Source organism: Cavia porcellus, unplaced genomic scaffold (genome assembly GCF_034190915.1).
Source record: "Cavia porcellus strain 051 isolate PalLab524CR breed Dunkin Hartley unplaced genomic scaffold, mCavPor4.1 scaffold_31, whole genome shotgun sequence".
Lineage (NCBI taxonomy): Eukaryota > Metazoa > Chordata > Mammalia > Rodentia > Caviidae > Cavia > Cavia porcellus.
The window spans coordinates 2200997-2222313 of NW_026947514.1; the positions used below are offsets into that span (position 1 = coordinate 2200997).

The following is a 21317-nucleotide window of genomic DNA, read 5'->3' on the forward strand; positions in this document are numbered from 1 at the left end:
AGTGGAATGTATGAAAGAGCGTTAGACCCAAAAAAGGACAAGGGGTGCCACAGTGGCAGCCCATAGACACTGTGTCCCCACCGGCAGGGACCGGGGCTGGCTGAGGAGAACAGGGTGGGAGGGAGCGGGTAAGGCCTCCGCCACGGTGGAGGGCCTGCCCCACAGCCATCCTCTGGCCCCGTCTGGAGGCCAGGCAGCCACGAAGGGTGGGGATAGGCCTCGAGAGCCACTCACGGTTCTAAGCCAAGCTGACTGCCCATCAGCTCGCCACGTATAGGACAGGGACATTTATGAGGATGATGACACCAGACACAAGAAAATTCAACAACCAGGAGGAGCTGACCATGGTCACCCAGCGGTACAAGTCCATCACAGATCTTCTGAGGCCTGGGCCCTGGCTAATGGAAATGACTGGACTTTCACTGGCTTTGACAAATCAATAAGAACCTGCTGCTATCTTGTTTTGCTATCTTTGTTTTAGGAGCAGGAGCCTGCTCCTCCTCCCCCATCAATATATAAAAATAAGCCAGGCACTGGAGAAACTGAGGCAGGAGGCTCACAAGTTCAGCCTGCCTGGACTACACGGTGAGACCCTGCCTCAAAAATGAAACAACAGCCCCAAAACAAAGCAACTCCCCCTCCAAAGACATTAAAAACAAAAATCTACAGTATCAACAATCTAAACTCACAACTTCATATTATTCCATGTCAGCATCAAAAAGGACTCAGGAGTCACTGTAATGAAGCGTAAAACATGTTCTGAACACTGTGAAACTTACTGCGTGACACAAAAGAGCCGGATAAATGGGAGGCCCGGGTTGGCAGGGCAATTAATTCCTGCTGAAATCGCAGTTGGCGTTTTTGGTTTTGGCAGAAATTAACAAATAGGTGAAAACACACACACAAAAGTTGAAAACTCACACAGACACAGGGGAAGACCCTGAGTATTTTGAAAAAGGGGCAGGACTCCTTATTTCCTGATTTCACTATCGTAACAAGGCCCAGCACACAGGACAGCTTGCAAGGACAGGAACTCAGGGCACGCACAGAACGCGGTGTGTGGTGTAAACCCCTCGGCCGCGGCCCAAAGATCCTGACAAAGGGGTCAGGAAAATCTAGTGGTGAAGCAAAAAGACGTCAGTATACCTGGGTGTCTGTGTGTGAAAGAGTGAACTGGGCACCTAACTCACAGCAGAGACAGCATTAACTCAAAATGCATGACACACCTAAATGTGAGAACTAGAAATAGTGCCTGCCTGCCAAGTGTAAAGTCCTGAGTTTGATTCCTAGTAACAAAGAAAAACCAACAACAATAACAACAACAACAACAACAAAAAAAAAAAAACCCCAAAAACCAAAAAACAAACTAGATCTATAAAACTCCTAATAGGAAGTTGGGCATGGTGGCCCACACCTGTAATTCTAGCACTCAGGAGGCTGAGGCAGGAGGATTTTTGGGAGTTCGAGATCAGTCTGGGCTACAAAGTGAGCTCAAGGCTAGCCCAAACTGCATAGCAAGACCCTGTCTCAAAAAGACAAAACAAAGCAAACCAAAAACCCCTGACAGGAAACACAGGTATAAATTTATAAACTGCTAGATTAGGTGACAGTGCTTTGTACACAAACGCTCACAGCACGTTATGCAGTGTCCTGAGAACAGGCAGGCTGCATGGCCGTCAGCTGCTGGATGAAGGAATGGAACCGGGTCTCCAGCTGAGGCATCACTGGGTGTAGGAACAGAGAACGGACCCGAGGGGCCATAGCACACACGAACTCGGACCACACAGCTCTTAGAGAGGTGCAGGACAAGAACGGCCCCACATCACGGACTGCACCTCCAGAAGTATGCAAACAGGAAACGCTCGCAATGAAAACCAGATCAGGCTGAGCAGGGCTGCAGCAGCTGCAGGGCTGGGTTTCTGTTGGGGGTGAGAGACGGTTCTACCCCAGCCCGTGGTGCCTGCTGCACAACCTCGTGAACCCACGAGTCACTGGGTGTCAGGGTGAGTCTTACGTGTGTGAGCTGGCACACCTTCTGCCTCTGTGGTGCTGGGACCGGCCTGAGGACTCACTCAGGCCTCAATGAGCTTACCTACCCCGCCTTGTTCAGGGCGGGCTCCACGGCCAGTGGAGTCACCTGCACGCCAGCTTGCCATCCTGTCATCACATGGCTGTGGTGCTGACAAGGTGGGTGACAAGCTTGTGGGGTGCCCAGGAACACACCACCATGTACATGGGTCACAGTTCCCAAAGTGTGAGGCTGGGGGAACAGCACTGTGTAATCCACGGGGCACTGTATCCCCATCAATTTCACTGGGCCCTCGAAACTCACAAGGAAGAACAACCTGCAGGCCAGACTTCTCCTTGTTTTTTGAAGCAGCCTGACCGTGCTGCCTAGGCTGGATTCCAACCTCCTGGGCTCGAGGGATCCTCCTGCCTCAACCTTACAGTAGCTGGAACTGTGCGGGGGTCACCACACGGGTTCTGCCTGCCCCCACACAGCCTGCTGCCCCCACAGTTAGCTCTACACGGTGTGTCCCTCCATCTTTGTGGCCTCACCCTCATCCCCGAATGGATGGTCAGGGCACAGGCATCTCCCCTAAGTCCAGATCTCCTGTCTCCACTGTGGGGGACCTCGTACTGCCACTGCCACCTCCACACATGGCAGTTTCATGTCTTCAACGGGGCCGGAGTGTGGGGTGAGCAGGAGCGTGGGCAGAAGGCCACGCATTCCAACAGAACCACGTGGCTCAGGAGCCACAACCTCGGGTCTCAGTTCAGAGGCTCTGAGCAGCAGCCTCCAGCCAGAGCTCACCCCGTGCTGCGGGAGCCAGCAGAGGTGGGCACAGGGAGCGGGTGTTCATGATCGGGTGGGACCCACATACAACTCCCAAGAGACACGGCTCTGCCACAGTCTACTCAACTGTTCCCTACCTTCACCTTTGAATACTGTTGGGGTTTTCTTTTTGGATTTTTTGAGTTCTCTATAAAACCCGGTCTGGTTCCCAATGCTTGAGTCTCCCAGCATTCTGGGATTACAGGTATGTGCCATCACTCTGTTTGGTATTGTTCGATTTGGAAAAAAATAGGTTCATTTTAGAAAAAGACAGATGTAAAAATTTTTCCTTTCACCTGGAAACACTCAAGTGTGTACTCAGATAACCCTTAATAATCAGCAACAAACCTCAGACCCTGGATTCCACGCTGGGGGCCAGCAGCGAGCTGTGCGCTCCACCTACCTGGACTGGCGGCTCGATGGCAATCCAGGCCGGGAGCATCAGGCTGGGATTCAGAGGCTGGGTTCCGACCCGGAAGTAAACGCCGCCCCTGGAGTCACAGGCCCAGATGTGCTGGTTTCCACAGGCCAAGCTGGTCAGCTTTACAGCTCCTGCAGACAAACATAGGAAAGAGACCTACACTGTAATTATGTTTGTAAAGTGACCACGTTTCGGGTAATCTGTGAACTTTGATTTTATACTTCAAAGGAAGAGGGGAGGTGAGACTGCAGCTGAACCCTGGCTGTGGTCTTCCAGGGAGAGCCCCTGGCTCATGACACACCCTGGCGCAGGGTGTCACACAGGTCTCCAGCTGTTCACCACTGCCGGCACCGCATGGTGCCTCCGAGACTGCAGTGTCCCGGTGCCTGGGACAGCGCTGGGCAGTGTAAATGTCTCGGCCTGGGCTCCCATTGGCTCCACCTGACAGGTGACTGTGGCGGTAAAGGGTGGACTCGAGCCCGATGAGAACTAAAGTGAACTAAAGTGTGAACTAAAGAGAACTAAAGTGAACTAAAGAAGCACTTTCTTGTATTTTTCTTTGTTAATTAATCCCAAGATGAAAAGATATGGGAGGAACCTTCAAAGAGGAGGAATTAAAGGCTTGGGGCAGCTCAGTGCTAGAGTGCCTGGCACTGATCTCCGGCCAGGGGTCCCAGGCCCAGCCAGCTCTGCATCAAAAGAGAAAGAAACTGCATTTGGTAACAGTCTACCTGCAAAAGTGTCATAGCCAAGCCCCTGAGCAGGACAAGCTCCTGGCACCTTCCACACTCTCCTTACATACTGCACGGCGATGGACCCAGCTGCGGAGCCACCTGCCGGGCCCCCCGGCTCAGAAGTGGTCCAGCCTGGAGGCAAAGGTTGGACGTCAGGTTTGAACCCAGGTCAGCCCAGCTCCTCTGGCCAGTGAAGGTGACAACCAGTCATGTGTGGAGCCAGGGTTCAGTTGGCTCTACTGGGTTAATCGCCCTGAGCGGCTCACCCTGCCGTGACACAGAGCCATTCCATCACCCAGGAAAATTTCTTCTGGTTCCCTCCCATCAACGCCCTCTACCCCGAGCTGATGCTGACTCCAGGCAGCAGACAGGGCACCCAGCATCAAAAAGGTTCCCCAGGGGGATCGGAGTGCGGTGCTGGCACAGAAACGCCATGCTGAGCACCTTGGCTGCCTGCTGAGGGGCACAGGGCTCTTTCTACTCTATGCACTCAGGAGAGTGCTGCTGTGGGCATTCCTGACAAATGAGTTCAGGTATAAAACCATGGCCTAGGCTCTGCTGGTGGCACACGACTCAGGGCAGGCAGCTTTGCACCTGAGAGCCTTCCTAGCAGGCGTAGAGTCGCACCTTGTGGCAGCCGTGGCTCCTGTTACTCCACCAGCAAGTGTTGCTATGACTGCTTTGTGGGGCCGAGAGGGAGCCCCATGCCTCCTATTCAGGCACCCCCCCACTCGGGAAACTCAGCTGCCCCCCGAGCAGACAAAGGTTGGAGGGATGCCTTCTGCGTTCACGCTGCCGTTCCTGTCAGTGGTACGTATGAGTCTAGCGTGTGCACTCTCACTGCTTGATGTCTTTCTGATGAAAACTTCATTCTTTCACTTCAGTGCAGAGCCGAAAGGTGATCTGAGGTGGGTGCAGAGGTGCACCTTGTAACCCCAGCCTGCTGGGGAGCTGAGGCAGGAGAACTTCAAGTTCAAGCCCAGCCAGGAAACTTAACCACACTAAGATCCTGTCTCAAGGTGAAAATAAAAAGGGCTGGGGCCTATACTCCTGGCACTCAGGAAGCGGAGGCAGGAAAATCACTGCGAGTTCAAAACTAGCATGGGCTTTTCAAAGTGAGCTCAAGGGCTGGGGATTTAGCTCAGTGGCAAAAGTATCTGCCTGGCAACTGCAAGGTCCTGAGTTTGTTTCTCGGTACAAACAAATAAAGAGTGATCTCAAGGCAAGCCTGACCTGCACAGAGACTTTGTCTCAAAAAGACAAGGAAGGAAGGAAGGAAGGAAGGAAGGAAGGGAGGAAAGGCGGGCGGGCTGGGGATGTGGCTCAGCGCCAGTGCCCTGGGTTCCATCCCTGGTACTGGAAGAGCATGCAGCAGCAGCTGGTGCAGCAGGCCGAGCTGTGGGGCCTGCAGGTGGGGAGAGAGTGGTGGGAGGCCAGCAGCCAGGCAGTGTAGTCCTGTGCAGAATGGGGCGCCACCCGTGCGAGCGCCTCACACACAGGCACGGGCTCTGCCGAGCGAAAGGCTGGTCAGCTGCCTCCAGGAGGCCACGCAGACTGACTCACCACCACAAAGGTATTTTTTAGGGGTCTGGGCATCCTCAGGTTCCCCTTCTGGGGAGTCAGCCAACCGCAGAGCAACAACACTCACAGGAAAAACATTCCCACTGACACGTTGTGCAGATGTTTCTCGTGTCATTATTCCCTAAACAGTACAAGTACTTACACAGTGACTGTACTGTACTGAACATTATACTAAGTGACCCAGAGTGATTTAAAGAACAAAGAAAGCCAGGCGTGGTGGTCACACCGATTACACCTCAGCTACTCAGGGGCTGAGGCAGGAGGCCTGCAAGCTTGAGCCCAGCCCAGGCTGCACTTGGCAAAGCCGTCTTAGAATAAAAATAAAAATGGCTGGGTGGCGGCTCAGTGGCAGAGTCCTCATTCAGTCTCCAGTGCCAGCAAAGAGTATACAGGAGGACATGTGTAGCTGAATGCCCTTCCGCCCTCCTTCCCTTTTTCAGCAGCGCTATGGACTGAACCCAGGACCGTCACGCTGAAGCAGGATCTGAGCGAGTCACTGAGTTGCCCAGACCTTGGCCCAATCTGCCCTTTCCCTACCTCGGCCCCCCAGAGCGGCCCAGAGGGCTGCATCGCCACGCCCCACTGAGGGAGCGGTGGTGCAGAAGGGGCACTGGTTCTGCAAGGAGGCACACCTGAGGCCGGGGCTCCCAGGCTGTCACCTGGTGAACGTGTTTATTTACCTGTGAAATGCAGCAGCCTCCTACCTCAGCCTCCAGAGTGCTAGGGCAACAGATGTGTGCTGCCAAGTCCGGCGGGGATGGCTACCTACATTCTTCTGTCCAGACCCTAAAGACGCCGCCCTTTCTCATGCTGAAAGTCATGGCACCGTTTCCTCCCTTGATCTTTCTTTTCCCATTTTTTTTTTTTTTTTTTTTTTGTCTTTTTCAGACAGGGTCTCTGTAGTTCAGGCTGGCCTTGAGCTCACTTTGTAGCCCAGGCTGGTCTCCAACTCTTAATCTTACTGGGAGCAGACACAGCCTCCCTGAAGTCCACACAGCTGCGGCGAAGGCTGGCACCATTGCAGAAAAAGTGCCCTGGGCCTGAGACTCCAATGGAAGCCCGGGCCACTGCAAAGCGTGCTAGAAGCTGTGTGGCAACATCGACATGCTGGGCCCACTCTACAGGGCCTGGGGCTCTCGAGACCAGGTAAAGCCCGGGTACACACTTCAGCGTGGTCCTTCTTGTTCTGAACTGAAGAGCCAAGCCAAAGGCAAGCAGTTTCACTGGCGGCTTCTCTCATGTGTCCCCCCGCCCCCCCCTGCCAGCGTCACTGCATGCTCAGGGGATGTGGCAGGGCCTGCAGCTCTCAGGCCCTCTGTGCCCTTCAGGGTGGAGGAAAGCTGCTTACCTCATGGGTGCCAGAGAGCCCAAGAGGAAGGGGCCAGCGACCAGACACAGTCTCAACACCTTGCCTCAGTGACATGCACCACTGCACAAGGCCCCACTATGTGTCTCATGTCCTCCCAATAATGCCATCGAAGAACAATTACTAATGGACCCACCCGCCGACGAGCTGAGGAGCCCTCCTGGGCTGATCAAGAGCCTACTCAGAAGACCACGCCCCAGGGACCGAACCTCCAACCCCAGGAGCCTTTGCAAAGCCTTCTGGACCCTAACCCTAAACCCTACAAGACGATGTGACAGTCCTTGGGAGAGGACACCAGAGCATAACCCTACAGAATGACAGGGAGGCTGAAGGTTCCCCGCCTCTGCTTGTTTTGTTTTTCTTATTTTAAAAAGTCTTAATTACTTTTTCAGCAATGCAGACATTTCCCCTTTATGATTACTTTCTAAATACCTATTTTAGAACAAAAAGTGGCATTTACTTAGCACTTTATTTATAAAACACCATTCTGCATAAATTACTGTATAAGCCTGTTTAATACCTCAAGGCATAAGCTGACACTGAATATTTCTTCCTTCCTCAGTGTGACCAGATGAATAGAACTCCTAGTGACATCAGCTTGCTGAACAGTCCAAGCCCAACATATTTATGCGCACTGGAGATGCAGTGTCATGAGCATCTTAAATACCCGCTAAAGGAGGCACACTTTCTACCAGCGCCAGGGTGTAACAAACCACTGCAGAATCCCACACACAGCCTTCACCCCTGCATCCAGGAGCCAGCCATCAAATTTCAGCAGCCTCTCGAGCTAATTTTAAAGCATTTGACTTGGGTATTGCACAGAGCACTGTCTCAGCCACTGCTAGCCGCAGGCTCGCTTGGTTGGCATGGTCAGTGATGGGGCTAGACAAAGGAAATGATGTCCAGCTACATGCAGGGTTTGAGTCCACCGTGGTGAGCAGGGTGGGTGTGATGTGCGGCTGCCGAACAAGCCACTCCCTGTCGAGGGGCTCAGCACCGCCAGCCGGGCCCAGCTGCTCCCAGCAGTGCCTGCACCATGGAGGGTGGACACTAAGACAGAAGAGGGCTGGGGACAGAGGGACAGTGCCATTGCTCTCTTCTCCCTCACACACATTCAATGCTTGTCCTACTCAAGCCCATGAAATATTGGTTGTCAATGCCGTTGGGTTTTGCTTTTTTAAGGTAGGTCTTGCTATGTAGTCCAGACTGGCCTTGAACTTGCAGCAATCCCCCTGCCTCAGCCTCTTGAGTGCTGGAATCAAGTGCCCAGCACCATACCCAGCTGGGTTGTCAGTGTATCACATGAGATTTTGTGGGAACACTCACCTGACCCTGGGAGCTGCCTGCCTCAACCTCTGGCTTTAGACAAACTACACCCGAGCTCAAGGTCCACAAGGGCTCACTCAGAGACACTCCAGTGTTACGGGTCAGTGTGCCGCCTCTTGGCCTGTGCACGACTTATTCCCAGATGGCGCTGCACTTAGCCTGGCTGAGCAGGAGCCCAGAGCCAGAGTCAGAAGCTGCCTGTACTGGATGTGGGGCATGGGGTGCTGAGCCAGGCCTGAGCCCCTCGCACTTTCCCATTTGATGGTCATAGGGCTCTGACCTAAGACAGACAGATGGACAGAGGCAGTGCCCCAGCAGTGCTCTTCTGAGCAGTTCCTCACAGCTCTGGACACACTGCGGCCATCTGGGGTCCTGAAAACCCTGCAGACCCTCAGGGCAGAAGGCAACTCCTTACAAAGTAGGAGGTGCATTTAGCCTGGAAAAGCGGCCATGCGGTCTCCCGAAATGCAGCAGCTGCCCTTGTGATCACAGGACCCACCCACCTGGCTGTCACCCCAAAGCAGTGTGGGCAGCCAGTCCCCACGCCCAAGGGACCTACCTAACTGTGAGAGGTCCAGCTTTGTCCAGTGCATGCCGGTCGGGCAGCTCTTGGACAGCGTGCGGATGAACACCTGCCCAAGGCTGTCCAGGGCCCACAGTGCGTCCTGGCAGGCGGCGTAGGCACACATCTCGGCGTCGGGCGGCAGCTGCACCGTGGACGGCCGGCAGTGCACGCTCTGGGCGCTGATGCTACACAGGTCCTTGCTGCTCTGACACAGCCACAAGGAGCTTCCTGCAGAAACGTACATGTGAGGCGCGGTGCACTTCCCCATCGCCTGGAGCGGCTTGTGTCTTCAAGCAGACGAACACCTGATGGCCACAGCTGGCCACAGCTGCCACCTACCGCTTGCCTGTCCCCACATGGTGTTCCTCGGCCTGCCAGTGAGCAAGACTGAGCCGAGGCGGGTGGAAGAAAGGGCAGGAGGGCGTGGAGATGGAGTGGAGGCCAGGGCGTTGGCTTGGTGCCACCTCAGCCTTAGGAGTCTGAAAGATGCTGGGGCAGTTCATATGGACATAGACTTCACTGGGGCCAGGACTGCTAAGCTGTCCCCAAAGCCGATCCTCGAGGTCACAGGCACAACCCACTGGCTGGCCCCAAGGCTTCTTGTCCTTACCTCAACGTCCCAGCTCCCCGGCCCCTCACCACTGCAGCAGAACCCCCAGAGTTAGAAGAGTCTATTAATGCTGCAAATAATCCAAGACATTACCTAAAACTTGTGGGGGCTGGGGATGGAGCTCAGCGGTACAGTGCCTGCCTGGCAAGCACAAGGTCCTGAGTTCGAGTCCCAGTCCCAAAAACAAACAAACCCAAAACAAACTTGTGGCCAGATATATTTTTTTTTCCAGAAACTTTAGTAAGCTGAACCCTCAGGATAGGGCTGCAACCTGCCACCTGAGACTCCCCACAGCGCTCTGGCCACCAGCACCACAGCACAGGTGTAGACAGAAAGTGGCCTCCTGTCACTGTGAGGCAGGTGTCACTGCCAAAGGGACCCGGTCAATCTCAGGAGACAACCAAGCCCAGAGGTTTCTGGCAGAGGTGTGGTCAGGAAGAGCTGGTGTGAAGCATGTACAGAACCGAATGCTGAGACCGTGGCTGCACTAAGCAGGCAGCTTCCTGCCAGCGTCCTGCTAACCTGCACCGGCCGGGCCACCTTACTTCTCACATCCCAGCCAACACGGTGGCCTCCCTCCCTCTCCTGACTGCCAAACTCTGTGTCCTGAGGGGCTGTAGGCTCTGCACAGGGCACAGGGGGGACTTGGGTGATCCAGAGGCTGAGATTTCCCTGGGGCAGATGGGAGCACACCAAGCACCTATGGCCCCTGCCATTGTACTGGAGGTCACCAATGGCTCCATAGTCCCTTGCTTCAGGACATCCTGCCTGAGACACAGCACCACCACCCCCGCTCCCACCTATCCACTGCCACGGCTCAGCCTGCGGCACACCTGGCTAGGACACAACACCATGTCCCCTCAACACAGGCTGCACTGCAGGCCCCGTCACCCACCAGCCACACGAAGAGCACAGTTTACACACTGAGCTCCGCCCAGAGGGTGTGGACTAACCTTCCTTGGTGGGAGCCGCAGATGCCAGCACGAAGGCCCATTTCGTCGAGGATGCTGTGCCCCGGGGAACCACGTTATTCCAGTAGGTGCCTGGAAAGGGTGAAGAGCCGTGGGAAGGAATGAAAATGTAGAGCCACTTGGGAGTTCACCTCTGGACTACAGCTGGCCTGGGGCCTCTCACAGCCCGCCCAGAGCCCCTCGGCCAGCACTGTGAGCTAGCCCAGTCATGGGTGCCACGGCAGAGGCCGCGCAGGGCAGGAGGCAGCAGCGGAGAACTCAGGAACCCGCGTTCCCTCACAGGAACAAACTTCAGGGGCCAGGGATTTAGCCCAGTGGTGCAGTGCCTGCCTGGCAAGCGTGCGGTCCTGAGTTTCATTCCTGGTACCCTTCACCCCCCCACCAAAAATCCCAGAAAAACACACCCCAGCTCATCCTCGGGCCTGGCCAGGCCTTGCCTGCACTACAGAGGCTGTGATCACCCCTCCAGGCTCTGTGGGTTGCTACAGTTTTCACCTATAGGTGAAATCATTACTAATAAGCTGCATTTGCCTTTTTTCCACCATAACCAGGGTCCACAGCTGGGCCTGAGCCTCGAGTGGTGGGTGAGAAAGGAAAGGATAATGGGTCCCCCAGGTGCTTTGACCCCGCCAAAGCCCCCTGGTCTTTTCAGGCCAAGACCACAAAAGTGCTCCTTTAATGCTGCATGAGGTCCTTCGTTTGACCCTAAACACTGCAAAAACTAAAACATGACAGTGAACTGGAGATGTCCACAAAGCCTTTGCCCACCTATGAGGCTTCCCTTGGCAACGTGGAACTCATTCTTGCCCGAGGAGATCCAGACGCCGCTGCTGTTGACCCCCAGCAGGCTGGGCTGGCACTGAAGCTGCTGGGACCAGAACGCCATGCGCAGTTTGTCTGCCACCTTCTCCACGGGCACTTGGGCCGCTGTGGCCACTGAGTGTGTGGCGTGGATGATGGTCTGGAATAAGCTGCACTGGTCGAACACCACGTAGTCTGTGATGCTCACCTGCAGGGAGTGGATGCGGGGAGACAGACGGTCAGCACAGTGGAGATGGTACTGCCACAACGACAGCCTTCGATGGGTGCTGATGAGGCGGCAGAATGACAGTTTTTGCGCACCTGCCACACTGGCCTCGAGATTGGGGAGCCTGCAGGACATGCCATGGCCAGCACCAGCATATCCAGGTCCTGTTCTGCCTACACACTTTATGCTGTGAGGTCCACTACAATAAGTATGTATAATTTCTGTAACTAAATAGCCCCCACAATATCTTCTGAGAAACCTTTTATTTTGACCTTTTTTCATGGTGGCCTTGAATGCACTATGTAGCCCAAGCTGGCCTTTTATTCACATGATCCTCCTGCCTCAGCCTCCTGGGTGCTGGGATTACAGGCATGTACCACTGTGCCCAGCTTAAGGCCTTTTAAGCATAGGAGACGGGGAAACTTTACGTGTGGGCTGGAGCGGAAAACCTAGTCTGTCTAGTCAGCATGCTGTCCAGAAGGAAACAGCACTACTGCCCAGGTCTTTTTTTTTTTTTTACTTTTTATTTTAAAGGGGGTAAAATTAAACAAAACAAAACAGAACAAAATAGGACATAAAAAAGCAATTTAAGAGATATAAATTTCAAAGCTAGATGACCTGAGAGAGATCTTCACTATCTATCATATTGTCTCTTGTTTTCTTCCAAATAGTTGTCCAAGTCTTCACATACAGAGAATTCATACAAAACAACACAGAATAAAACTGATCCAAACAGAATAAGGAAGGTGATTTAGGTCTTCAAAACCAGACAACAGGGAAGTCACTAATGGCTATTTTAGAGTCTCTTGTTCTCTTCAAAATAGCTGTCCATACTTTCATATATATTGAAGTTCAACAAAACAAAACAGGCAGTGGGGAAAGGATTGCTTGGTTTCCCGGAGCTCCAGGTCCCGGCATGGCACGGGTCCCAGTAAACGCAGGTGACTCCCATCCTGGGCCACCACAGCCTGCCATGCTCACAGCCCCTCACGGTGGGGGAGGGGGGTTGCTTCAAGCTGTTTCTTTCTAATGAATTGACCATTTCACTGCCCAAGTTCTGAAATGGCCAACAGATCATAGAAAGACATCTCTTTAGGCTCCTGCTTGAAACCAACAGCGTCAGGAAGCTGCTGGCCTTGATTCAGGGCCAGAGCCCAGGTCTTCAAAGTGACGGCACGGGGTTTATCCAGCCTGCGAACAATCATGGCCAAATACCACCAGGGGAAACACGAAGTCAGTCTGCACAATTTAAGCAAAGAAATCTTCCCAAGTTTTTTCCCACGAAAAGTCCTTCGTGTTTCCAATGGTGCAAACTCCAAGTCTAGCCCACACATAGTTACCATGAGCACTGCTGAGTACACCCAGCCTCTGAGGGAGACGGGCAGACAGGAGGACAGTGGCCCAGCCGTGGAGCCCGGCACTACCTGCCACCAGTGATCGTCGTCCCCTTGGGGCTTCTTGGGCACCACACCGGTTCTGAACCACAGCTTCCCACGGATGTCCAGCGCCCAGAGAGTGTGCTGGTCTCCGAGAGTGATGCAGATGGGCTCCAGAGCCTGCTTTTCGCTGGAAAAAGCAGGAGAGCATGGAGTCAGCCCCACATCACTGGCCAGAGGAAAAGCACTTGTAACTCAGGACCAGGACAGCAAATGCCAAGGAGGTGGCGTGGCCTCCCCCACCCTGCTGGACAGTGTGAGTGACCCAGGTGTGTGAAAGACACAGTGAAGACCAGGGACGGTGGGGACGGCTACCAACACAGGAGGAGGTGCTCACAGCGCCCATCGCTCCACTACCCCTTCCCCAAGGGGTGGGGAACTCCCTGTGAACCAGAGGTTCCCACAGGTGCTGCCTCTCTGCCTATCGGCCCTGCTCCTGCCCTGTCTTGGTGTCCCAGAGCTTCAAGGCTCCATGTGGTGCCTTGGGCAGGCACAACCTACCCAAACCGCGTCTTGCCCAGGACCCCCTGCACCTGCCATGCTGCCAGCTAGGAGGCGCCCCACCAGTCCTGCAGTTTGAGCTGGGCTGAGTCTCAGCCATCCTGACGCCCAAGTCCAGAGGATCCTAGCTCACAGAGGGTTACCCTGGAGTCCCCTGGCTGCTACATTCCAACCAAGATCAAGATCAGCCTGATCTGACTTTTCTAAGAACTTTTTTTTTAGTACTAGGATTGAATCCAGGGCCTTCACATTGAGCTGCATTCCCAGCCTTTAGTTTGTTACAGGATCTCACCAAGTTGCCAAGGCTGGGCTTGAATTCACGATCTTCCTGCCTTGACTTCTCAGAGTGCTGACATGCGCCACTGCATCTGGCTAAGGACTAAATCTTAAATGGTAAAAGTAAACTTAAAAATTATCCTTCAGACACCAATTTCAACTGAGTAGGATGAACACACAAAAAAGTATTTGGATCCAACCTGCTGTACTCTTGATAGAAACTAAGTAACAACCACAGCTCTGGGCAGAGACTACAGTGCTGGGGCCCTGACGTACAGGCAGCTGGCAGAGGTGGCCACATGTCTCCAAGTCCAGGCTACAGAAGTCAGCTGGGTCACTTGGGAGCTCTCATCCCGTGGGAGCTCCAGGAGCTGCCTGGCCCTTGAACTTGAGTAGGGCCTGGAGAAGTCAAGGGGAGCTGCCGGTAGGTGGTGACAGACAGGACCTGGGTACCTGGTAATGTCACACTTCCACTGCTCGCCCTCGGGGCAGAAGCTGCTCACACCCTCTCGGTACAGCAGGGCCCTCTGCTCCGTCAGTGCCCACACCACGCAGTTCCGGGCGGCGATCTGCGACAGCGGGTAGGGACAGTCGACCTTCACAGCACGGGCACAGGGGCGGTCCACACTGAGGCCTGCAGTGAGGGAGGAGCCTGAGACCAGCAGCTCTTCTCCCACTCTGACACCTGAGTCTGTGGCTGTACGCATGTGAGCGTGTGCATGTGTGTGTGTGTATCTGTGCGTAATTTGTTATGTTCTTTCTCAACGAGTGCCTTTTCTTTTTAAGGCTCAGTCAGCATTCAAAGGTTAAATCCTGCTTCCCCACAGTGCCGGTGTGAGGCATGTTCATACAGTCTGGGCCCAAGGAACAAAGTGCAGATCCTCTGGTGTCCTGGGAGTTCAGAGGCTCCAAGAGCAGAGGAGGAAGCCAGGGCAGGAGCCCTGCAGCCCAGCAAGGCTCGAGGAACCACTTTCTGCCAGGAAGGCTGCCTGCTGGGCCCAGTGCACACAGGGACCCCCAGGATCGGGTTCCACTGTGAGTGCAAATCCCTGGTTTCCTATCCTCACTGCAAGGCTGCAGCACAGCCAGAACTCAGCACCCTACCCCTGTCCAGGGCTCCTTTCCTGTCCCTTGGCCTATGACTAATGTGTCCCAAAGCCACTTACAAGGCAGAAGAGCTGGTGGCTAAACCCTGCAGTTAGGCCTTGGAACTAAGAATCACAAAGGCAGCCAGGCAACCTCAGCTAATGGGAGTTGCCAGCAGGACCCCGCCCCCCAAGAACTGGGGCCTGAGTCTGGGGCCTCTGCACTACACTACCTCTCAGCTTTACTGTAATTTATCTTGCTGACTGCTAAGGATGGACTCAAACCTGCAATCCTCCTGCCTCAGGCTCCCAAGCTGGGGGTACAGGTGTGGCCTTATCTGCAGGCCTTCTTACTACATAATTCTGGGTCCAGACTCTCAACAGGACTAGGAGCGCCTGGCTCATGGGAAACCATGTTGCTGGGAGGTGGCTGCCCCTCACCCCTGGCCAACAGCGCCCTGTCCCACATGAAGGGAGGTCAACATCCTGAGTGCTGCAGGCACAGTGCCTGGCAGAGCTCTCTTCACTGAAGAAGAGACAGGATCCCAGGAGGACTCTGGAGTCTGGACGAGCACTTGGCCCACCAGGCAGCCAGGCTGCCCCCGCAGTGCAGGGCTGCAGGCCAGGGAGGGTAGAGGAGCAGGGCTGCTCAATCTCCAGAACCAGGCTGCTGGCGACCACCATGGAGCTTTCCCAGCACTCTCGGAATCACCAATGCTGACAGGTGAAGGGGAGCTACACGTATACCCAGGGGCCGGGCAGCCCAGGCAGGACTCCTGTCCCGTTCTGCCCGAGCTAGCAAGCTGCTTCCCACTGAGCTGATGCACCAAGCTCGGACTCTCACTGTGGCTTGTTTTTTTTAATAAACTGGTCCCACCATGCCACTTCTAGCAGCTAAAGGGTACCGTAAGGAAGTTTCGCAGGACAGGTGAACTGCTTTTTAGAGCAAACTGGTTCTGTTTTTCCGCCCTGTGTGTGCACAGAAGGTGTACTTTGAGCTGGCTAGAGAGTCCAGTCCCCTGGGGCTGGAGATTTAGGTCAGCGGCATAAGCGCCTGCCTTGCAAGCAGGCAGTCGTGAGTTCAATCCCCCGTACTGATAAAAAGGAAAAAAAAAAAAAAAAAAAAAAAAAAAGAGAGAGTCCAGTCCCTTAGACTCTGGGGAAAGGACTCCACTGGCCTTTCTGTCATCTTTTCCTCCTAGTGCTGGACCCTGCAGGGTGCGAGAGCCACACTCAGCCACAAGAATGGGAAGGGGCTGCTCTGTACTCTACTACAAAGCCCATGGGAGTCTTGCCCTGAAGTCTCCAGGCCAAGTCTGCTCAGCAGAGAGTGCTGCAAACACATTTCCGCCATGGCTTCCCTGAAACCCACCAGAGCCTCTGAGGTGAGCGTCCTCTGACGCTCACCTGTCCCTCACCTGTCTGCAGGTACAGGTCCCCGTTGGTCCTGATGATCCAGGCTGTGTCATCGCTCAGGGCCACAAACACGGCCTGGGGCAGTGCTTCATACCAGTGCCGTTTGCCCTTGATGGTGACCTTCCCACAGGCAAAGGCGCGGTTGGATTTCTGTTCAATCTTCCAGAGAAGGGCTCCTGGGGACACAGAGGCCCACTCACTGCCAGTGAACACTTGGGTCGCCTGCAAAGACCTGTATCCTGGCTCTGTTGGGCCAAGTGGGGCGTGGTGGCACACTCCTGTAATCCCAGCACTGGGAGGCTGAGGCAGGAGGCCTTCCAAGTCCAAGACCAGCCTGGGCTAATCGGGCCAGAGGTCTGAGCCTCTGCCATCTTCCACCAGCTGTCTGGCTTTGGTGCCTTGCTCCTCAACATCTTCAGCCTTCCCGTCATACTTTACGGGGACAGAGCCTGGTCACTTGGGCTCCAGGGAAAGGGCTCTGCTGGCCTTTCTGTCCTCTCTTCCCAGTGCTGGACCCTGCAGGGTGCACAGCAGCCGAGGTCCACGGAAGTGCACAGCACTAGGGGCTGCCACGTCGCTCGCCCTCACCCAGGGGCCCAAAATAGCAATGATAGGAGAGGGCTGTGGTTCTGAGACAGGGCCTGGCTGAACTCAGTGTGTAGCCGAAGCTGGCCTCAAACTCTAAACAATCCTCCTGCCTCAACTTCCTGAGTGCTGAGATTACAGGCATGGGCCACCACGCCTGGCTACAAGTAAGGGTCTATGTAGACAAGCTGAGGTGCCACAGAGTGGATGAAGTTCTCTAAGGCACCAAAAGGAAGGACTAAGTCTAGACCAGCTAAAGGGAGGGCTGCACACAAAGGACACATTGGGCGTTTTTCACCCAGAAAGGGATCCTGACCCACAGAGGAAGGCAGACGGAGGACAGAGCAGGGGGTGGGTGTGGCCGGGCCACTGTGGGAGGGTGAAACGGCACCTGGACGACCCAAAGCGAGGGCACTGCCAAGTGCCATGTGGCACAGGGCCCTGGGGCCCTGGGAGCCTGGGACCTGCAGGACATATCAACTGAGGATGTGATGTCTGTCAGGTGGAGGCCTCCCACCCAGAGCAACCAAGGAAGAACACAGGACACCTACGACCAGGGCGAACCAGCATTTCTAAATGCCGGGAGAGAAGCCCACAGGTAACAATGCAAACAGGAACAGCTAAGATGCTCAGTCCTGTGATGCTAGCAATGGGCAGACTGTCACCTCAGCCAGCTCCAAGGAAAACATTCCCAAGCAACCTGTGAAAGAAAGCGAGCAAAACAGTGCAGGACAGGGGCTGGGATTTAGCTCAGTGGCATAAGCGCCTGCCTTGCAAGTGTGCGGTCGTGAGTTCAATACCTGGTACCGATAAAAAAGAAAAAGACCAAAAATAAAAAACACTAGTTTTAAAAATGTTGGCGAAGAGGAAGGCAAGTTAAGGGCTGTTCACAGGGACATGAGAAAGGACAGGGCCGAGAGCAGATTCAGCCTCTGTCACATCTGTCCTCATGGCCTGACACGCACGGACACACACTTCGGGTCCACCTGCCCTGCCACACGGGAACAGCAAAAGCGGCCAACACTGGGGAAAAGCGCGCTGTGAGTGGCAGCGCACACCTGTGATCCTGGGACTTCATCAGGCTGAGGCAGGAGGGTCAAAAGTCTGCATCCTACTTGGGGAACTTAAAGGGACCCTGTCTCAAAGTAAGACAGGTCTGAGGATGTAGCTTGGTGGTTTGATCACCAGGACTATTAAAAACAAAAAGAGAATGGAAGGGAGGAAGGGAAAAAGGGATGGAGAAAAGGAAGAGAGGAAGGAAAACAAAAGAAAGCAAACAAGCAGATGCAAATCGAGATGGAAAGGGACAGAAAGGCAAGAATTTCAGGAAGCCTCGCTGACTTCCTAAGACGCTCAATAACGGGTGCAGGCGGGGTATCCCCCCACAGCCCAGTGCAGGTCAATTGCCCACAGTGCACAGATCGGTGGAGACTTTCCAGAAAGGAAGCCAAGCTACAGGAATGCACTCCATGTGGCCCCAGGCCTGACCTAAATTCAGTGGCCTCATAGACAATGGCACTTTTTCTAGAAAAAGACTGCATGTCATTGAGATCACTAAGAACCCTCAAGATTCAAACTATTCACACAGTGTACAAAAGTATCTTCACACATTGTCACAATTAAAACCCCAAACCCTAACTCAACAGCCTCCATGCCATCAACTGATGTGGAAAGACATGATACCAACCTCCAGACCTGGTCCCTGGAGCCCACCAAGGTCGATCCCAGCTTCTAGACCTGGTCCCCAGAGCCCACTGAGGTTGATCCCAGCCTCCAGACCCGGTCCCGGAGCCCACCAAGGAGGCCAACCTGAGGGAGACACTGCCACCTGCTGGACGGCATCTTCAAACTTCTGCCAGCGGAGCCTGGCGCCCGGCAGCGCGCTGCAGAACAGGCCGCCCTTATAGTCCAGGCACCAGATGTACTTCTCGGAGACCACCAGGCTGAGGATACCGTAGCCGGGGCCGGAGTAGCCCATCCAGCTCTCTGCAAACTGACAAGGACACTAGTGTGAGACCAACTCGGGGAAAGGGCTGCGCACATCACACGGCTGTCAGCGAGAGCGAGCAGCGTCGGAAGCACGTACGCTCTGACAGGTTTCCTGAGCAGCACTCAGCCCACACAGACAAGGACTCGGCCTTCCTCACCCTGGCTCACGGGCCCTGCGTGCAAGCTTGGCTTCCCCAGGCCTCGGTGCACAATGACAAGACCCACTCGGCTGCCTCCAGCACTGGACACCCCGGCACTCGGGAAGCACTGGGGGAAGGAACCATGTGGGCTGGAAGCCCAATATGTCCCCCCAAAAATAACACCAGCTTGAGCTTCTGGGCCTGTGCTGCCCTTCACTTGCCACAGGGCTCTGGACTCGCTGACCCTCCCTGAGCCTTTCCTCCCCAGTCAGTGGTGAAAGAGACGTGCAGAGCACATCCTGCATGTGGCAGGCACCAACAAGCATCGTGCTGTCCACACAGAGACCCTGTGGCCGGGTGAGGAAAGTGAAGAGCCATGGGCCGCGTCCTGTGTCCATGGTCAGCAGGAAATGTCATACAGCAGAGTCAGCTTTGAAACCAAATGCATTTCATTGTAATGACGTACCAAGGAGAGTAAGCACCTTTAAAGGATTATTTCTTTATATAAAATGCCTCTGCACAGCCAATAGACCCCTCCTTGTTCCATGGGCTGGGCAGCCACCCGCAGGTCATGGAGGGAACAGCAGCTCTGTCACAGCCTCAGGTCCTGGGTGGCTCCTTGAGGGCCCTGTGTATGGGCAGGAAGGGACACTCATCTCTGTCCACTACACCGGCTGCTCTGCCAGGGCTCTGCAATGGCCCGGCTGACTGCACACAAGCCTGGCTTTGCTGGTCCAGAACAAAGGGCCAGGAGCTGCTTTCACCACAGCAGGTCAGTGCAAGGCCTCCAAAGTAGCTCACGAGCCTGTGCTGCAAATTCTCCCAAACCAAGACTTTAAAACATATTTGGCTTCAGGTTTTGCAGCAGGATTATAAACGCTCTCCATGAGAAGGAAAACAGTTGGTCTTGACAAGAAGTCTTTAAGAAAAAAGGCAGTCTGCTAAGTAAAAGGGCAAGCCTACAATTTCAGCACAACTCAGGAGGCTGAGGCAGGAGAGTCACAACTTTTAGCCCTGTCTTGGCAACTAAGCAAGACCGTCTCAAAATAAATAAAAAGACCTGGAGATGTACTCAATGATTCAGTACTCCTGGGTTCAACCCCAACTACTGCCAAAGAAAAAAAGAAAGAAAGAATGAACAGACGGGACAGCAATCAGTGACTGTTCGTTAGTGACCCTGTCTAGCCACCCACACCACACACCTGATCCGACTTGAGCAGGGCAGGGTCGTCCGTGCCTGGCTGGCTCAGGTCCTGCAGGGAGTGCCCGGCTCTGAGCTCTGTGACACTCGTCTCTGAGGATGATGATGGCAGCCCGTGGGCGTAGATGTCCTCCTCATCACTGGACGTCAGCCCTGGGTCCTGGGAAGGTGGCTCGAGCCGGGGCCTCTGGGTGCCAGCCACTGAGGCGGTCATGAGAAGGGCCACTTGTCTCCCCTCACTCTCCCTGTCACCTTCAGATGGGGGCATCTCCTTTTGCCCTGTGTCATGGTCAGTGACAGCAGCCCAAAGGTCCACAGTGAGGTGCCCAGAGCCATCCTGCTCCTTGCTGGCTGGCTCAGCCATGACCTTGGGAGGCCACCACACTGCCCTTGAGGCCCTGCTGAGACTGGGAGGCCCCTCGAGTGAGTCCAGGAGCAAGGGTTCTGGAAAGGGGCTCTCAGGGCTCTCAGCCTCTGCATCCTCCCCCTCAGGGGCCTTGGCAGAGCTGTCCTGGCTTGGGCAGGGCACCCATCTGTGGTAGATATCAGCCTTCACAGGACTGAGCTGCTCTTCGTGTCCTCCGTCATTGTCACCCTCCAGGCTTTCCCTCGGGAGTAAGGGCAGCGTCAACGCCCTGGGGAGCAGCTCCAGCTCCCCTTCAAGGTGACACTGAGGAACTTCAGGGACAGCGTCAGCCTCCTCATTCAGTGCGTTGGGGGCAGATCCAGGTGCCTCCAGGATGCTGAATGTTTCTGGGTCATGATTTTCTAGCAAGACGTCGCTCACCTCGCTGCCCCCGAGGCTGCTCTCGCCGTCAGGTGACTCTATGCTCAGCTGGTCCACACTGCTGCCCAGGATGCTTGAGGCCACGGACAGCCGCTCTGTGCTCAGGGACCGGGGGCTGCCGCCGGGGAACTCGGAGCAGGGTGTTGGCTCCAGGGAGCTGGCACATGAGTGACCACCTCCTCCGGCTTCTAATTGAAAATGAGAACACTCAGGAGACAATGCAACTGTAAGAGGCGACTTGGAAACAAACTTTGTCCTGAGAGAAACACTTCAAATGGAAGAATAAACCTCAAGTAGAACAGCCCTGATGCAGGGATGTTATGTAAGATACAAACACCATACACCGAGGGGGCCCACCAAGAAGTTTTCAGGAAGAGGGGACAGCAGGCAGGGGGTTTAGCTAAGCGCTGTAAGCGCCTGCTTAGCAAACTAGAGGTTATGAGTTCAATCTCAGGCACACAAAA

General features: G+C 54.7%; 1 protein-coding gene and 1 non-coding gene across 6 annotated transcripts in view; both read right to left on the reverse strand.

Moving 5' to 3' along the window:
• Tecpr2 (tectonin beta-propeller repeat containing 2) overlaps positions 1-21317 on the reverse strand; it is a 70774-nt gene that overhangs the window by 16710 nt on the left and 32747 nt on the right. For 4 of the 5 annotated variants that reach the window (XM_063240911.1, XM_063240915.1, XM_063240913.1 and 1 more), the window contains exons 9-17: positions 20068-21041; positions 18546-18729; positions 16154-16327; positions 14104-14284; positions 12862-13003; positions 11179-11419; positions 10393-10482; positions 8824-9057; positions 3240-3388 (exon numbers count right to left, since the gene is read on the reverse strand). In XM_063240911.1, coding sequence (XP_063096981.1) covers positions 3240-3388; positions 8824-9057; positions 10393-10482; positions 11179-11419; positions 12862-13003; positions 14104-14284; positions 16154-16327; positions 18546-18729; positions 20068-21041 — 2369 coding nt within the window. The remainder of the gene's footprint in view (positions 1-3239; positions 3389-8823; positions 9058-10392; positions 10483-11178; positions 11420-12861; positions 13004-14103; positions 14285-16153; positions 16328-18545; positions 18730-20067; positions 21042-21317) is intronic. The other variant, XM_063240914.1, reaches the window with a different exon arrangement.
• Positions 12452-12588, reverse strand: LOC111754935 (small nucleolar RNA SNORA2/SNORA34 family). Its single transcript, XR_002789602.1, has one exon. It is a non-coding gene; the product is annotated as a small nucleolar RNA SNORA2/SNORA34 family (small nucleolar RNA).